Genomic DNA, 20,656 nt, shown 5'->3' on the forward strand with positions numbered 1-20,656 from the left:
AATATAACACTTCTCAGCTCAATATTGATATAGTAACAAATACTATAATTTATTTTAGCTTATCTGAGTTATGTGTAAAAAATATCATTATTAAAAAAAAAAAAAATGCTTAAGCTCTGTGAACAGCATTTGTCTCCCGTGCATCAAACATTTTCTGTGAAATTGCGTTGCACGGTACATCACACTAAAGAGGCCAATACACAGAGGAAACCCATGGTAACATAAATAAACCACATATAAAAAAGAACTCTAAAATATTAAATGATAAAGATGTGGGTTTATCTTTATGAAATATGCGAACCTCCATTGGTGGAAGGTCATCAAAAGTCTCTAACAGCATAAACCTCAGCTGATATGACCTTTCAGTCTGGACTATACAAAGACTACAGTATCAATGAATGTATAGTGGTCGTGAAATGAAAAAGGTCGGTGACTCTGAAAAATGAATTCAAGAACCATATGAAGATTCAATGGCAATCATTGAATTTCTGCTGCAAAAAAAACCCTATAAATGCACCTTGCATCTTGTGGGCTTGTTTAAGGAATCATCGCCATCGACATGATTATCAGTAGCTCTGATCACAAATCTCTGCTCAGCGAATTTATGAGCAATATAGATATGGCGACACTCCACTTTCATTTTGAAATTCCAGGTTTTACACAACCCAATTTTGAAACGAACGTTGGCATGCAATTTCAACCTCAGCTCCAATGGCGTCTCCAAGGTCTCCAGAGCCCTGGCAACATCTTCTCTCATTATGGCATACTCGTGCCCGACCAACACAGGCTGCAGCACCGTAGTTGTCTTGTGGCGCTGATGAAACGGAGCCATATCAGCACTGGCAATCCTCTCATCTTCATAATAAACATCCCACTGCAACTTATGGTAATATATTCCCATTCTGGCATTAGGGTTTCTCACCGTGACGGTGAAATCCATTCTGGAATTCAGAATTCTGTCACTCACGTTGAGCTGTGAGAGGGAGACATAGTCTACATAGAATTTTGGCCTACGGGGTTGCAGTATCAACCATGCCAAGAATATAAAAATGCATGCCCCGATCGCCGTACCCAAAATCTTTTGACATAAATAAGATAAACACGTCCTTGAACTAGCGCAGAGCCCGCTTTCGTGGTCGCCGTAGTAGCCTCTTCTTGCCCGGGGAGCCATTAACGGAAGCTTCAACACTGCAACTATTCTGTTTGTCTTGGTTCTTGAGAAACCTGTGAAACTCTGTATGAGTAGAATGATCGATCGGCTGGCTTTGTATGTTGCAGAGTATCTCTAGCTTAGCCTGGAAGGCGAGAATGTGAAAAAGTGACAACGCAGAGTGCGGAAGAAATATTCGAAGAGTGTGGGTCACTTTGATTATTGTTCCCCAAGTACGAGAACCTTCACACGGTATACAAATTCTTTCTGTGGAAAAGAAGAACTTCAACAGAAGAGCCTGACTTTCTGATTCATTTTATGCTTTTCTTTGACAGCAATATAACATGGGAAAAATGTGCTTGGCTGTGGACATGTGTTGGCACGGCGACACTTTACACTGAAATTTCAGCGGTTCAAGTCAATTGCCTGTGGACATGAGTTGGTACAGCTACACTTTAACATTGGAGTTCCATCGGTTCAAGTTAATTGTGAATAAGTGCTCTTTTGTTTAAATTGGATGGAAAAAGATCAATCTATCTATCATAATAGGACGTTTTTGGCTAAGTTTAATTTTTCAAAGTAGTTTTTATTTTTACTATTTCTTTATCAAATTTATATCTAAGTATATATCTCTACTTAGATATAGATGAAATTAAATTTTAGGCAAACTAACTAATCTACACTCTATTTTCATAATTATGTATAAATATTCATAATTATGCATAAATATTAAAATATTATATTTGTTTTTATTTAGCTTATGAATAATATAAGTCTTAAAATGAAAAGGAAATTTAAATTATGAATAATTTAAGTGTTAATAGAAAACTCATGTTATTGTCAATGTTATACTAGGCTTGACACCCTAATATAATTAAGATAAAATATTGATTATATCTCTATGTACACTCCAATAATTAAGATGAACTATTTTTTTTCCACAAGAAAAAATTATAATTTTTATTTATAAAAATAAAAATTACATTTTGTAGACACACATAGTGTGCATGATGTAAAAGGCACAAAGGAGCATGCCTTATATTTGTGAGCCCAAATGAGCATCTCTAGAACTATTAAGTCCACAAACAACTCAACGATGCCATAAAATGAAGAGAAAAAAAGAAAACAAAGACAAAGAAATTATGGATGGCAAATAGTGTTGATCTTTTCATTTTTTCCTTTCCTTCTTTGCACCTATTGCCACCCATTAGGTTATGGATCAACTAGAACCAAAGATAGTTCCTTACCCCCCTCTAGATGAGGGGGTTCTTTGTTAGACTCTGAACCCTCTATGGAAAGTGCTTGATTGGTTCCACCTAGACTATCAAAGGTTGATCTTCATCTATTTCTGGAGTCATGGATGGTGAAGTGGTAGATCCATCTTGAACCGCAACCTCCCCCTCCATTTTATCTCAGTTTGTGCTGGTTAAGTCTCTTTATTTTTTCCCCTCCTCATCTTTCAATTTTGACAAAGTGTAACATGACTTCATTACATGACATTGACTCGTACATTTTATGACTAGATGACAAATAAATCCTAAAGACTCTGAATGGGAGTCTTGAGTCAAAAACAAAATCCTTGCTCATGGAACCCATGAAGTAAGTTAATAAAATAATTCCATTTTTCTTATTTACATCTCATTACATAAAATCCACGGGGTTTCATGACAAAGCAATACCATGTCATGTGCATTCATATTGGGGCATAAAAAATGAGGAAAAAATGAAATAATATATTGAGCATATTAATAGGGGGTAAAGGTCTTTTATATGTTGTATAACAATATGTGTATTATAAGGTATTGTTTATATAATACATTGGCCATGGGGAGGAAAAAAAAGTGGGCTTGAGAAATAGAGATTCAAGAGTATTGTGGGAGGGAGAAAGAAAAAACTATGGTAATAATAGGTCCATAGTAGCCTAATATTCAAACCTATGGCCCTAGTATTGACATGCAATTCATAGAAATGTTAAATTTTTAAAGTAAAAGTGACATTATCCTTTATCTTTCATTTTCATCCTTTTACTTAAACTTTTAACATTACCATGAAATGACTCGGGATGTTTGAGAGTGGTTCTAAACTCATTAGATTTCATATGGAAAAAGTGGAATTTTAAATCTCACTTAAAATCCAATAGACTTATTAGTTTTTCAAAATTTCAAGATTGGGGAGATCACAATGTTTCCATTGGATTCTGTGATGTAGTAGGGTATGTAATTCATTTAATCAAGAGGACCAAGAACTCCTTGTGCCTTGATGATAGTGACATTGGTTGTCAAACTCATCTATCATGACCCTACTAAAAATGTACTTGTCACTCGAACAAAATGTAAAAATGTAGTGGTTACAAAATTTAGATATTGAGAACAAAAATGAGGAAAAAATGAAATAATATATTGAGCATATTAATAGGGGGGTAAAGGTCTTTTATATGTTGTATAACAATATGTGTATTATAAGGTATTGTTTATATAATACATTGGCCATGGGGAGGAAAAAAAGGTGGGCTTGAGAAATAGAGATTCAAGAGTATTGTGGGAGGGAGAAAGAAAAAACTATGGTAATAATAGGTCCATAGTAGCCTAATATTCAAACCTATGGCCCTAGTATTGACATGCAATTCATAGAAATGTTAAATTTTTAAAGTAAAAGTGACATTATCCTTTATCTTTCATTTTCATCCTTTTACTTAAACTTTTAACATTACCATGAAATGACTCGGGATGTTTGAGAGTGGTTCTAAACTCATTAGATTTCATATGGAAAAAGTGGAATTTTAAATCTCACTTAAAATCCAATAGACTTACTAGTTTTTCAAAATTTAAAGATTGGGGAGATCAAAATGTTTCCATTGGATTCTGTCATGTAGTAGGGTATGTAATTCATTTAATCAAGAGGACCAAGCACTCCTTGTGCCTTGATGATAGTGACATTGGTTGTCAAACTCATCTATCATGACCCTACTAAAAATGTACTTGTCACTCGAACAAAAATGTAAAAATGTAGTGGTTACAAAATTTAGATTATGAGAACACGGCCTTTAGATATCGCGTGTGCTTCCAAATAAGTTATCTACAAAACACATGTCATATGGCAAAGAAGATCCAAAAAGGAAAAATAAGTTGCCAAATAGGCCAAAAGGATAGCAGTTTAGCAATCTTACACACACACACACACATATATATGTCGTGTATTATTGAAATTATACATATTTATTAATTTCAATTTCATTCAAACTCTATTTTTCAATTTATTATTTAATGAATATTTATACCCATTTACATTTAATTTTCATATGTACGGATGAAATCAATATCGATGATGAGAAGTTAGAAAATGTTGACATTGACGTATATGGAGATAAAAAAATATAACCATGTTATACGATATTGGGTTAAGGTCATCATTGAGAAGTTATTCAAAGATGAAAGTGTGACATGTCAAGCTCAAATTTTGAGAGGTCCCTTAACAGAAAATAAATTAAAAGGCACTACAAGTCTATTGGGTATTCAAAAATCAACGAAAGATAAAAAGGTGAAGGAAAATGTGATTCAAAATATAAATATTTCTCTTAAAAAATTGGAAGATCTAGAAAGAAAAGTGATTTAAATTCACATAGAGAAATACAAATGGTAGTGGTTTCATCAAGTACTAAAGAAAATCATTTGGTAAAATCTATGGAAAAAATATTAGGGACCTCATGAAAAACATTGCATAAACATAGGAAATTTTGATTGCAAATAGATGTAAATGATGAGCTCATTTGTTGGGAAGTTATTTGTAGGCAACCATACAAAGATAGACTTGGAGAAGATGTTAAAAAAATAATATATGAATATTGGATGAAAAATTCATGTGTTTCACCAAAAGCAAGGGATGTGATGCAGCGAAGAATAACATGAAATCAATATGAAGAACATGAAAAACATATCTTGGACACCACTTAGATAGAGTTGTTCAATAAGTTCATAGAAGATAATCGTGAAATTGATGTCCCAATCAGTGCTTTTGTGCAACAAAAACCATGGTATGTTAAACCTATCACTATACGTGACACTTGCTGTTGTCATTATCACGTGGAATTTAAATTATATTATGACACCTTCCTTAATTTTGGTAAAACATTTTGGAAAAAATCAACTCCTCCTTCCACTATCAATGGTTTCATATACGAAATCATATGTGAAAGAGAAAGTCATGAATTATTTTACCAAATGAAATGTGTTGGTGGTAAAAATTGTGATCATTGTGGAAATTTGACTTTATTTCACAACAAATATTCTATTGATATAAATGGTCAATAATTGTCTAAACTAAAAGTGAAGTGGAAGAGATATGAATATATCCATATATCGATTAGTTCAAATAATAGTACAAGTGCTAAAAGGATTGATTTACAAGAAGAATAGATTCCTGTGATAGAGTTTTTGAAGAAATTTGAGATAGAAATTTATAATTAAACCAAGCATTCACATAGATCTCAATGGCAGGACCTACAATTCAAAAAATCTTGTGAAATGTTTCCACTAGGGACCATTTTGTCAATAGTTGATTTTGCAGAGAATTACACATTTGTTGCACAAAATGAAATACAGAGTGAATATTATCATTCTGACCAAGTATCTATGCTTTTTCATATTCTATATAGACATGCTTAAAACAAAATGCTGATGATATAGAAAGAACTAGTGATAAGTGACATCTTATTAAAAAATATCACTTTTATATCAGCGATGATTGTACACATGATACACATTTTGTACAACATTGTTTTGATAAGATTTATGACTCATTGAAAGGTCATGGAATAAAATTCAATGAACATTGGATATGGTTAGATGGATGCATAGGTCAATTCAAATATTCACAATCATTTTTTTGTTGTGTCGTCTTCATAAGAAAACCCACATTAAACATTGTTGGAATTTCTTTGAGACTGGTCATGGAAAAGGAGAATGTGATGTGCAAGGGCATGTATAAAATAAGCACTTCAAATATATCAAATGGACGAATTTTCAAACAGACTTGTCTCCACTGTAAAAGTTGTTCAATGGTTCAATGTTGCACTAAGCCATCAACTAACCCATCAATGGAGGTATGGAGGTATATACATATATACAAATTAACTTGTATATAGTTTTAATATATGATCATTTTTATTAATTTTCTAATTTTAAACATTTATAAATTATATAGTTTAAACAATATGAAGATGATTATCTTTGATATATAAATTGTATTTTAAATAATATATTTAAATTCTTGTTTGAATTTACTATAATTTTTTTTAGCATATTGGAGTCGAAGAAGTAGATAGATTGATTACATATGAACTTGAAACAACAAAAGGGACTCAATATTGCATTCAATTAAAAGAAAAGATTACCAAAATGCGTTTGCATTTGATAAAAGAAAATATTCTTGTTTTTGTCTTGTTTGCATAGAGGGTACACAATCCAATAATTTTTGTGAAAACAATATGTATGTAAAAACTTGGCAACATAAGAACTAAATGCAAAGGGGGAAATGTCAGTTGCAATATTTGAAGAGATGGAACCAGAGGAAACTATAGTATCATCTAAAGGTGATTGAGTTTTTCATCTTGTTAGAGAAGGTAACATTTCAATTAATTTCAATGTGTGTGTGTGTGTGTGTGTGTCTTATGTTTTTAAAATAAATGTGTATAAGTATCTAGAGATAATAGTTAAAATATAGAGATCTAGACTTAGATAATAAAATGAAGTCTATATTTATATTTAGTTTTTTTCATGTTAATTATGATCTCAATTTACACTTGTTTTATTGTGCAGGAGATGCTTGCTTGTTGTTGCACCCATTAACAACATATAAAATGTCAAGTATTATTTGATGTGATGCACTGAATGAAAAATGAAGTTATTGGAAGACTATGATGATAATGGTTTTATATATAAAAGAGGGTCTATTACACTGAAAGGTTATGTTTTCCAAGAAACTCACCTAAATGAGAGTAATGTTTACTTTCAAGACTATCAACACGATGTCATAAGTTATCAATATAGTCACTTGGTGTGTGCAGTGTGCATGAAGTTGATAGAATTTCAATCAAAAAAACAATTCAAAGTTAAAAAATGGAGAATGTCAAAAGTTGACCATGAATAGATCATTGCAGATGGAATTCCATTAGAATTTTTTTAATTGAAATGCCCAACAATTTATTCTACATGGATTCATCTTTGAAAACTTAGAGTTCAAGTACATTTTTATCATTTCTTTGTGTGCACTCTTAAGTTGTACATTCATAAGAAGGTGATGATGTGAAAGAAATACTCAATGGATCTTGTATTGAATTAGAAAGTTATATGTATATTTCCTGTTACAAGACTTTTATTGAGGATTTACTTCTCTGTTAATTTGTGATGTATACTACGTTGTTACTTCTCTGTTAATTTGTGATTGTGGTTGGTTGATCCGAGCGTTGTTACTGCTATGTTAATTTGTGAATGTGGTTGATTGAGCCATTTACTAAAAATCATTTACTAACATTATAAAAATGATTGAATGCAAAATGTATCAACTAAATGCAAATTTACTTTCATTTCTGCATACTCATGAACTTAAATTATATGTAAAACATTTAAAAGCATCAAACCATGCATGCATCATGTAAATTGTGGGAATTCAAACTTATGTAACTTTTGTAAATTTAATGTTTTATAATGCAATTTTATCTAAATTATGTAAATGTGCATTCAAACAATTTTATATTAAAAGTTAACTATCAAGCGACATCCATAGTAGCCTTTCTATACATGAATGGAAAATCTACATACCATATTTTATAATACAATTTCAAGTTTTCATTGTTTTAGAAATCTACATCGAATTATAAGATTCATTCAAATGCAAAATGTAGACCTCACATTTTGTAATTTCCAATTTTAATAGATTCATTTTAAATAAGTCAAGACAAAACAACTTTAAAACAAAAAACTAAGAATCATCTACTAACATTATAGGAATGATTGAATGTAAAATGTACCAACTAAATGCAAATAGCAAACCATGCATGCATCATGCAAATTGTGGGTTAGGTTTTATAATTCAATTTATCTAACTTATGTAAATGTGCATTCAAATAATTTTACAATAAAATTTAACTATCAACTCACATCCATAGTAGCCTTTTTATACATGAATACAAAATGTACATACCATATTTTATAATAGAATTTTAAGTTATCATTGTTTTAGACATCTACATTGAATTATAAGATTCATTCAAAGTAAAACATAGACCTCACATTTTGTAATTTGAAATTTTAATAGATTCATTTTAAATAAGTCAATACAAAACAACTTAAAAAAAAAAATAAGAATCATATACTAACATTATAGGAATGCTTGAATGCAAAATGTACCAACTAAATGCAAACATGTAAAAAATTTAAAAGCATCAAACCATGCATGCATCATGCAAATTGTGGACCATGTTTCATAATGCAATTTTATCTAACTTATGTAAATATGCACTCAAACAACTTTATATTAAAATTTAACTATCAACCGACATCCATAGTATTCTTTCTATACATGAATGCAAAATGTACATATCATACTTTATAATACAATTTTAAGTTATCATTGTTTTAGACATCTACATCGAATTATAAGTTTCATTCAAATCTAAAATGTAGACCTCACATTTTGTAATTTGCAATTTTAATAGATTAATTTTAAATAATTCAAGACAAAACAACTTAAAAAAATACTAAGAATCATCTACTAAAATTATAGGAATGATTGAATGCAAAATATACCAACTAAATCCAAATATGTAAAACATTTAAAAGCATCAAACTATGCATGCATCATGCAAATTGTGGGCCATGCTTTATGACGCAATTTATTTAACTTATGTAAATGTGCATTCAAACAACTTTATATTAAAAGTTAACTATCAACCGAAATCTATAGTAGCCTTTCTATACATGAATGCAAAATGTACATACCATATTTTATAATAAAATTTTAAGTTATCATTGTTTTAGACATCTACATCGAATTATAAGATTCATTCAAATGCAAAATATAGACCTCACATTTTGTAATTTGCAATTTTAATATATTCATTTTAAATAAGTCAAGGCAAAATAACTTTAAACAAAACCTAAGAATCATCTATTAACATTGTAGGAATGATTGAATATAAAATGTACCAACTAAATGCAATTTTACTTTCATTGCTACATATTCATGAACTTAAATATGTAAAATATTCATGAACTTAAATATGTAAAACCAAGTTTTAGGCATCAAACCATACATCATGCAAATTGTACCATGCAAAATGTACATAAACTCCAAAGTTAGCATGTATTAAATCATAATAAAGAGTTCAAGATTTAAAATATGTCCAAAATTTATATCATTATAAAAGTAAATATATAATAAAAGTTGTCAAATAATAAGATGCATCAATTCATAATAAAGAGCTTTAATTTAAATATATCTAATATTTACATCATGATAAAAGTAAATATAATATAAAAATATTGTCAAATAAAAAGTTGCATCAAAGAGAATCTCCCTGAAATATATGATTTATCAACTTCCTCGTGATCTCACCAATATCATTGGTTCCGTGCACAACATGTGTAATTTCATATATACATAAGATTATGTACTTTAAAATTAAATTTTAATGTTTTAAAATTAAATGAGAATGTAAGATCATCAAAACAAAATTATAAAAAGTTTCAAATTCCATGCAATACCTCATGGTGTTCCCCCTCCATTGTGCCCTTTTGGTGTTCACCATGCATTGTGCCCTCTTGGATGCCCTATACAATACATGTACATGTATATGTTAAAAAATTTAAATTGCACATGAAAATAATGCATAAACTCGCAATATTAAAAAAATTGTTACACTACTTTTTCAAATTGTTTATATGATCCTATCCTCACTATTGACTCCATCGCTAAAGTCCTTGGAGAATGGAGATCATCTCCCCAAACCTAAAATTCCAAAATTTTAAAAATATAAGATAAATCTAGCTCATTTTTTAATGAAACTTGCACTTCAATTTATAACAAAGAATAAGTAAAATATTCAATACTTGTGGTACATCTCCTAATAGGGAGGAAGAAAGTGGCGCTATGTCCAAAACATCGGTCGGAATCGGAATCTGTTAACAATTATATATATATATATATATACATATATATATATATATATATACATATATATATATATATATACATATATATATATATATATACATATATATATATATATATACATATATATATATATATATACATATATATATATATATATACATATATATATATATATATACATATATATATATATATATACATATATATATATATATATACATATATATTTCTTTTAAAAATGTGTCCTCACAATATATTGATATAATAAAATTAAAATAATAATTGTATCAACTTGAACTCTTCAAAAAAACTAACATCTCTCAAAATATCTTCATTGTAAACTGAACTTGGGACTGTGAAATTATCAAAATTTTCTTTCGACAAATGAGATAACTGCAAATGGTGAACATATGATACATTTTTGTTAGACTATATTGGGAAAAAAAATTAACAAAATGTATGTGAATCGACATTAACACTTACATTACAAATTACATTAAAATATCCACCCTAACCATTAACACATATCGATCCCACACCCTCTCCTTCATGAACAATTAGATCTTGCCAACCATTACGACAAGCCTTTACATATGCTTTAAGCTCCTCAATATTCATATTATCTATCTCCTCATATATAAAAATTAGCACGTTCTCTTTGCCGATTTAGACCAATATCAATTTTGGTAAATGCACTCCGTATGTTGTCTATAATGGGATCCCTTCCTTCTCGACTAATTTGAGAAGTGGCATCCATCTCTGACAGCAAAGTTACTAGGGGAGGAGGTTAGCGTACTAAAGGTGGTTGAGGGCGAGGAAATTCAGTATCACATAATGCGCCATTACGATCATGTAAGTGACCTTTTCTAGTACCATAATATTCATATGGAAGGTTAGTATAATCGGGTTTCATACCCCAAAAAAATCTACATAAAATAATTTTGCAAAATAAACTGGAACCTCATCATTACATGGAATTTTTCCATATGCTGCAAGGAACCTATCATACAAATGGCTGGCTATATTAGGGTGCTTGAAATATTGCACCTTGAGCATCTTTTTTCAGCCCTTCTTTGAAATTAAACATAGATTTTTCATTTTCTTTTGTAACATTTTATTAACCTCAACCCATTTATCAAAACCCATCATTGTTTTCTTTCTATGCCTCATCATATCTATAAATGAATATGTGATTGGCCCAAGCTTCTTGTAAATATCAAGAAATGAGCTTAAAGAGTGCGTAATTATTTCTAAGCTTTCTCTACTATGTGTAGGGGGCTCCAAACTCCCAAGATCTTTCCTCAATTTAGAATAATGAGTTTTTCACCTTTTTAATGTGCATTGTTGGAGGTTTGTTTCGCAGGGAAGCTCATCTAGAATATCAGATGGATAAAGGGTAGTTGGTTCGTGGCCTTCTTGATGAACTTTCCAGCTTCGCTTATGTATACTTGGACCATCATTTTCACTCTCCGGATCAAAATATAAAATTACATAAATATAAAACATGTGAAAAAATGTATTCATACATGTATGAAAGATAGACATGTATACACATATGTACATACAATTCATTTACATGTACAAATTTTTTTTAACATAATATATAGATATATACATATACATATACATATACATATACATATACATATACATATACATATACATATACATATATATATATATATATATATATATATATATATATATAGATACCATGATGTGAGTGATGGACCTCCCCTGGTTAATTTGATATTCTCTTTGATCCATGACCTCGACCTCCCACTCTAGTAGATGCACAAGACTCTGTCGATGTTTGCCTCGAAGAATGATGTGGAAACTCATCCATGATATGGATATCTATAGTTATATATATGCATGATATTTAAAAATTTACCTCATGCATTTACAATTCTTTTTAAAATTGTTATTTAAAAAGATCAAGAATTCAAAAAATTGTTGTAACCCCTGAAGTTACCTTATGCATTTAAAAATCTTGAAATTTCTATTTAAAAAGACTAAGAATTTAGAAAATTGATATAACCCTTCCAGTTATGTCATGCATTTAATTGATGTAACCCTTGAAATTACATCATGCATTTTAAGATCTTAAAATTGTTATTTAAAAACATTGAAAGAATTTAGAAAATTAATGTAACAATCTCAAACTCTTCATTTAAAATATACTCAAGACTAAAAACACAAATGTTGAAGCATGCACATTTTGAAAACTAAATACAAATGTTTTTAAAACATGTCAAGTTCATCAAGCTGTGCTTACATAGTGGGGGCACACTTGGTATAGAATTGAAAAAACACATGGTCATTAAAATTGACACATTGATAGATAAAACACACACACATATCAAATATATATTGCAATGTCCATCAATATATATTGATAAATCTTGAATTGACATTGACCCATATAATAGATCACTAGACGTTCTGTTAATATTTGCACAATGTCTTATTCTAAATGATTGAAATTGACTGTCAATATTTTTTGCTTCTCCATGCAGTTGTTTTAACCTCTCTTTTTTAACTTGGTACATGCATTTCATCTGGTTGCACACAATTTTGGAATTGGTGGAGACTACAATTCCATTGGATCCATACTCCCTATTTGTTCTTTAGTCTTTTATCAATGCAATACAATATGCTTCATTGTTTGTTTTTCTTCCAAGTACATTCCTTTTCCTTTGGAGGACTTTGTTCATCACAATATTGCTTAGAACATAAGTAATCATTTCTTGCGTTGAATTGGGATAACCAAAAACTTCTATGCATAATGTCCATTTTTCAACCATGTTTAATGGGTTTTTTGATCACTGTAAAAAACAAATTCAATAAAATGAATTTTATATATTTATACAGATATTGTTAGGTTGTGCAAAAGATCATTGTTTAGACAAATTTGTCGGAAGTCTAGGTAGCAAGAAAGGTTGTTTCTACTTGGTTGGATGGTTGGAGAATTGCAAGATGAAAATAACTAGAGATCTCTAATTCAACTCAACTACAAATCTCTAATTCATTCAACTTAGCTTCAACTCAATTGAATGTTGAAAGTATTTACTAATTTATTTTTATGTTCATTCCACAAATACAAATATTTCTAATTAGATGATAAAGCAATGCCAACACTCTAATTAGCTTCAATCTCATGCACCCAAAAAAATAGAAATGAAAAAGATGTATCTCAAAAAGAAACTACTACTTGAAAAGAGAAAGTACAAGAACCTTCAATTAAGTGTATTATGCCTCATCTTAAGAAGCTAATAAGACCCATGTTCCAAGCAAATAGGGAAGCTTAAAGTGAATTACACAATGAAAAACGAAACATAAATGAACATATAACAATGGAAGCAAGGAAAGTATGTTACCAAAAAGCATCAAGGTTGTTCTACGAGATAAATCAAGGTAAAACAAGTCAACCCAATAATATTAAAATGAAAACACCAAAAATAGATGACAAAGCAATGCCAACACTCTAATTAGCAACTCAATAACATTAAAATTAAAACACAGAAATAGATGACAAAGCAATTCCAATACTCTAATTAGCTTCAATCTCATGCACCCAACAAACTATAAATGAAAAAGATGAGTCTCAAAAGGAAACTACTGCTTAAAAAGAGAAAGTACAAGAACCTTCAATTAAGTGTATTCTTCCTCATCTTAGGAAGCTAATAAGACCCATGTTCCAAGAAAATAGGGAAGCAAAGTGAATTACACATAATGAAAAAGGAAACATAAATGAACATATAACAATAGAAGCAAGGAAATTATGTTACCAAGAAGCATCAAGGTTGTTCAATGGCCATGATATCATCATCCTTTTCATTGGCATCCTCTTCGTTGATAATTTTTTTTATTTTGTCAATTAAAATGTTATGTGTTGAGAATATGGGGATATGATACTAGCATTAATGGTAGGTGCATCATTTCTGGTTCTTTGGAACTGCATCATATGCCCATATTCTTAGGATAGAACATTTTGGTCGAGTAGGGGCTCCTGATAATTGTAGGGCTTTTCTCTTCAGACTGTTTTGGTGAATTTGGACCATAGTTCTACAAGATAAATAAAGTTAGAACAAGTCAACCCAAAAAAAAATTAAAACACCAAAAATAGATGACAAAGAAATGCCAACACACTAATTAGTTTCAATCTCATCCACCCAACAAAATAGAAATGAAAAAGATGCATCTCAAAAAGGAACTACTGCTTGAAAAGAGCAAGTACAAGAACCTTCAATTAAGTGTATTCTGCCTCATCTTAGGAAGCTAATAAGACCCATGTTCCAAGAAAATAGGGAAGCTTGAAGTGAATTACACATAATGAAAAAAAAACATAAATGAAGCAGTCATGTTGTAAAGGGAAGCAAAAGTGACCTGGAACAAATTGATAATGTGGAGGATTGAAATTGATAATGTGACAACAATGATTTGGGGGAATCTGAGCTAGAGGTAACATTTAGGGAATATGCATTGATAATATTATTGTCCTTTGAAATTATTATTGTCGAGTGACCTGGTTAAATGGGTCATTTACAATATTTTTTTAAATACTTACATAATCTAATTTTATTTAAAAATAAAAATAGAGAACTGGAAAGCTCAAAATGAAAAACGATACATTAAATGAAATATAAAATTCAATTATCGCTTCTTAACCAACACCATGATAGATTATATCGAATAAATTTGATATTTATAAATCATCGTTTCATTGATATGCATTGTATTTCTTTCTAACTCTCAAACTGAATTGCATATATCTCAATAGAGTTCTGTATATATTGGTTACACATTATATATTACAGGGTAATGTTTTTAGTCGAGAGACGTTATTGTATTGCAACTACTTTATTGTAGCTGACAATCAGGATTCAATGCTAATAGACATCTATGAAGGGGAAAGGCCCAATATCAAAGAATGAGACTACATCATAACAAAGTGTCAGGCATCTCAATTGATGGAATAAACAAATGTATGAAATTATGGACAAATATACAATTGTTGTGATTTCACATTCAAAACCACAAATTGCATTGTTTTTTTTACATGACATAACATGAATTTTTTCTGAGTTTGAGAATTAGTGGGTAACAGAATCGTACAACATTGTGCAAACCACATGCTACATCCATCTCTTGGTATATTAGATCCTAATGCACCAATACACAGAGCAACCATACATTCCTAGGCTCTATGTTGTGACTATCAATACAAGGATCTGTGAATGGGCAAATTTGTTCTCTTTTTGTATAGATTTGTATAGATTAGTTTTGGGCATACAGACATAAAGCTTAGTTGGGGCATACAGAAGTGAAACATATTAGTTATTAGTTAATTTTGAATGGATAGAACTTCTCAATGAGATGTTCTTAGAACAACATGGGGACATTCACTAGAATCATATGGCATTCATTTTTCTTTTTAATGTGTATATATTTTATAACCCAGGCCATGAGGAGAAGATAAAAAATTATCATTTTACACCACCTACCAATTAATACCAAATAATTCTTATTAAGATATTTAAAAATTTGTGATAGTCATGTATAGAATTCCAATTCTAACATCTACTACTTCTGCATGTACTAATATATTTCTACCTTGCCACCATAAAACAAAGATTTTGATAATGTAAATTGTTATTGACCTTGTGCCTTGAACTCTAATATCTACCATATGCATTAATACTAAGATAACTTTAGCTTTTTCGACAGTAAAACAAAGAATTTGGATACGATGAATTGACTTTTAAATGTCATACAGATAAAAAAAAGTTGTCCATATACTATGAATGGTTGGAATGTTGTTAACAGAACAATCAACCCTTTTGGATTGTCCATTTTTTGTATGTGGGAAAGCTAAGTTGTCACTTAGGAAGCGATGGAATAATCAGTGATTATTTTTCATTTGAAATATAAAATATAAGTATAAGACAATAAATATAGCTTTATTAGAATAAAAGACACTAAAACCAACAAAAAAAAGGAACAGACACAAAATGTCAGCAAAGATAAAGTGAAACTGGAAAAATAAAATTATGTGCATTGGTGCCTAATCTGGTTTACAGTGTACACTAATATGAAAGAAACAAATAAAATAATAGAAATTATGGAAAAATATACAATTGTTGTGATTGCATTCAAAACCACAAATTGCATTATTTTTTTTACATGACATAACATGAATTTTTTCCGAGTTTGAGAATCAGTGGGTAACATAATCATACATCGTTGTGCAAACCACATGCTATATCCATCTCTTGGTCTATTAGATCCTAGTGCACCAATACACACAGAAACCATAAATTCCTAGGCTCTGTGTTGTGACTATCAATACAAGGATTTATGAATGGGAAAATGTGTTCTCTTTTTGTACAACTTAGTTCCGGGCATACAAACAGAAATCTTAGTTGGGGCATACAGAAGTGAAACATATTAGTTATTAGTTAATTTTGAATGGATAGAAATTCTCAATGAGATGTTCTTAGAACAACATGGGGACATTCACTAGAATCATATGGCATTCATTTTTCTTTTTAATGTGTATATATTTTATAACCCAGGCCATGAGGAGAAGATAAAAAATTATCATTTTACACCACCTACCAATTAATACCAAATAATTCTTATTAAGATATTTAAAATTATTATCATTCAGTTTCTAATGTTAAACCATGGGTAGAATAAATTTTTTTAACCCATATTTTTCCTCACAACCGAGTACTATATACTGTGAACAATGCCGGCAGAATCAATGCACACAAACACACAATGAACAATGCCTCCAAAAGGATGAAGTGATACTATTACATAGAAGAAGGTCAAGGTCGATGTTTTGTTTTGCACATTGTTGTTGGTTTTCGTGATAAGAAGTCCGGGCCTCTGAAAGCCCAGCTGCTGAAAGCTTCCTTCCTTCAAAGGCCTCTAAAAGCTTCCTTCGAAGCTGATTCCATTTTTATATGTATCTCCATTTCCCTTTTAAAATTTTCCAGCCAATTTTCTCTCCATAGTTTTCTGCGGCATCACCTTAATAATTACTGCAAAGATTGATTTAATTCAATATAGGATTGGATTAGAAAACAAGAAAAGGTATTTGAAGAAGCTTCAATTGTCTAGAAGGCATCGGTGAAAGTATTTCCCTTATAGAGAAATGACTAGTATGGAAGACACGAAAAGGGAATAAAGTCAAAATTGGAGAGGAAATTCATGTTTGGGATGCCTAGAAAACTACAAATGGTCTAACTTTCTAATCAACACTCTTCACATCAATGAGATATATAGTCTGGAAAATGCAACTGATCCAGGGTCACATACCTTATATAATCAAGGATAGAAATCTGATCTTCATCTAGGTCTTCAAGGAGAATTAGTTACAGAATGGAAGAAGTGCATATATAGACTCAAATCCAAGTTTTGTGCTTTATCGCAATTGCACCAAATCTCCTCAATATTCCCATTTGGCTACCTTAATAATCATTCTAAATATATATTTCAATGCATATTGTATATATCTAGATATCGGTTAACTTTATTTTTAGCGCATGAATGTCGTATCAGGTATAAAACACATAGTTGGAGACATGTTTAAGATTGTTCCTTCAGGGGATGTGATCTTTATGAACTATAAATGAGTTCACTTACCTAGTCTAGATGAGGATGCTGAGAAAGATACTAGAAATGAGTGCAACCAACCAATTCCTACGTCGCCAAGATGCAAAAAGACTAAAAAAAATTATAAAAAAATTCAATTTAACATGTAAACAAAAAAATTTAAATTTTGAATCTACCTCATAGTGCTCAGCATGGCTTTGACTCAAATAAATGAACCTCATAGCCCTCCACAACACATAGTGAAAAATCAATAGAGCTAGCTGAATTAAAAATAAACAAAGCTAGTCGAGCTTCTGCACAAACCAACCTCATAGCGCTCAGCAGAGCTTCGGCTAAAATCAATAGTGCTCGACAACACAACGAACAACGAACCTCATAGCACAATACCGGAAAATGAACAACAAACCTTATAGCACTCGAAAGAATGAAAAACTAACAAAGAGAAAAACTGGCCCATTGTATATATATAAAAAAAAATCGGCCGAACAAATAATTTGGCTGAATCATTTATTCGGTCGAAATATTTTTTTTGTCGATTTTTTCAAATCCGGAAAAAATATATTTTAACGGATGGCGTTTTTCTAAATGGCCAAAATTCCAGCCGAATAAATTTAGAAAATTTGGACCGAAAAAAATATTCTGCCAAAAAAGGTGAGATTGTGAATTTTTCACAGGCGTTTCTCACAAAAGTGTAACCAGACTTCACGTTTTCTCCCAAAGGTCATATTTTCTATGTAAAAGTATCCTCCAAGAAATTTCCACCTAACCTCTTCAATTCATCCGACAACAATGAAGGAATATGATAGAACAAGTCAGCCTAATCTCCACCTGTCAAGTCGGCCTAAAGACCCAATGAAGATGTGTATAAATATCCTAAATCGGCCTCATTTGTAGACACACAATTCAGACAAGCAACTCGACTTGCATTGAGACAAGAAGAAGTGTGAAGGAAGGGAAGAAGCAGAAGTGCGAAGAAGGGAGAAAGAGGATTCTTATAGGTAATGCGAAGTTAGGGTTTTTCCTGGATCAGTGAAAAGGACCTTCTTCTCGGACAACGAAGTTTTTTCTGGGCAGTATGAAGTTAAGGAAGCAAAGTGTCTTCTAGGGGAGAAAGAGAAGAGAAGATTTCTTCTGGGAGGTGGAAGCAAAGACCTAGAGACCTAGATTCTCTATAGAAAATTGTGAAGGAAAAGTAAGAAGGATAAAGACCGATTTTCTCTAGAAGGAGTCGAGGATAGCAGTTCCAGATTAAGAAGGAAGGTGAAGGAAGGAAGAGGGAGAGCATCAATGTTAGTGACAAGGCTCATTGGGAGGATACTAGTGTCAAGGGTCTGTGTCATGGTCTTGGTACTTATCAATTGAAGATCTAGAAGAATAATTTTGATTAGGTTTTCCTCTCAAGAGGTGACAAGTTTTGGCCCTAGCTAATGAAGCTTACATACTGTGTCACTTGTCTTTTATGCATTGTGGTAATTGTCTTGATGAAAGAACACATTAATAAGCTAACAAACAAAATACTTTAAGATAAATAAGTAAAAGTGCATCACAAGCAATTATCAAGAACACAAATTTTTATCTTGGTAGCTAGAGCACACCATAGTAATCTGGAGTTCAAAATGAGTGTTGAGTTTTTTGTGATGTTACTATATTTAACTATGCATAGTCTTGTAAAATTTATCTAATGTATTGCAAACATTGAAATATTTTGGGAATCCCCTCATTCATTTCGATGGACTCCTTTAGTGAGGCCACAATGTCCATGTATCTAATCCATAAATTTTGGGACTTCCCATTAAAATTTTAATATAAATCTAGAAATTGTCATCCTCTATCATGTCAACCTAAAAGATAGAAAGAGCTCCACACAAAGGTGGATGGAAGTCCATAGTCCCATAGAGAGGGACAACACAATATGTAATAATAAATGTGTGACTAATCGTATAATAGAAACCATACAATGTTGCACAATGCAGAGACCACAAGACAAAAAGCCATACACAACATATTACCCAATGTTTCATTAAAACAGGCTCCATATCCCACCCATAAATCCTCACATAAGAATCTAGAATGCATATAATTGAGCAGGGGAAGGATAATACCCATAGTTTTCTTAAGTAGCAGACCCAACACAACTAGATTGATAGGGATGGGGCATCAGCAACATAATTTACATCAGAAATGGTGTGCTTTTTGTCTTTGAGATCGATCGATTTTCATTCCCTATAGAATTAAGTTGCCTCAGTGCCAAAAATCTTATCCTTACCACACTCCATGAGTAAAGAGAGCCATACTCTAAACTGCACCTCAGCGTGAGTGAATGCATCACAAAATCCATTGAGAAGGTGATCCCACCAGAGACCTAAGACTTCAAATCCATAGACGCCTTGGATATCTTGATGTAGGAGTATCGAACCATCCTCCAAAAAATCATCAAGAATGACTTCTAGAGAGCGTAAATGAGAAAATCACATCAAAAGAAAAGGTATTTGTTAATAAGCTTGAAAATCATATCCATGAGGGATCTTAGGGATTATGTTGAGAGATTTGTGAAAAATTCATGTTGAGAGCTTTTTGGAGAGGATCATATTGATAACTTTATGAAGAATATCATGGATCTTGAAATAATCCATGATAATGTAATTTTATATTATAAATTGTAAACTTGTGTGTGTATGAACAGTGGCTATTAGAACAAAGATCTGGCCAACC

General features: G+C 31.1%; 1 protein-coding gene across 1 annotated transcript; it reads right to left on the reverse strand.

The window, feature by feature from the left end:
• Nucleotides 1-505: 505 nt before the first annotated feature.
• Nucleotides 506-1,171, reverse strand: LOC149246824 (NDR1/HIN1-like protein 10). Its single transcript, XM_089442582.1, has one exon. The coding sequence runs from the start codon at nt 1,169-1,171 to the stop codon at nt 506-508; it is 666 nt and encodes a 221-aa protein (XP_089298708.1).
• Between the last annotated feature and the right edge of the window lie 19,485 nt (nt 1,172-20,656).

Source organism: Pinus tabuliformis, chromosome 7, assembly GCF_031772625.1.
Source record: "Pinus tabuliformis cultivar Carrire ecotype Pingquan chromosome 7, CPIR1, whole genome shotgun sequence".
NCBI classification, from domain to species: domain Eukaryota; kingdom Viridiplantae; phylum Streptophyta; class Pinopsida; order Pinales; family Pinaceae; genus Pinus; species Pinus tabuliformis.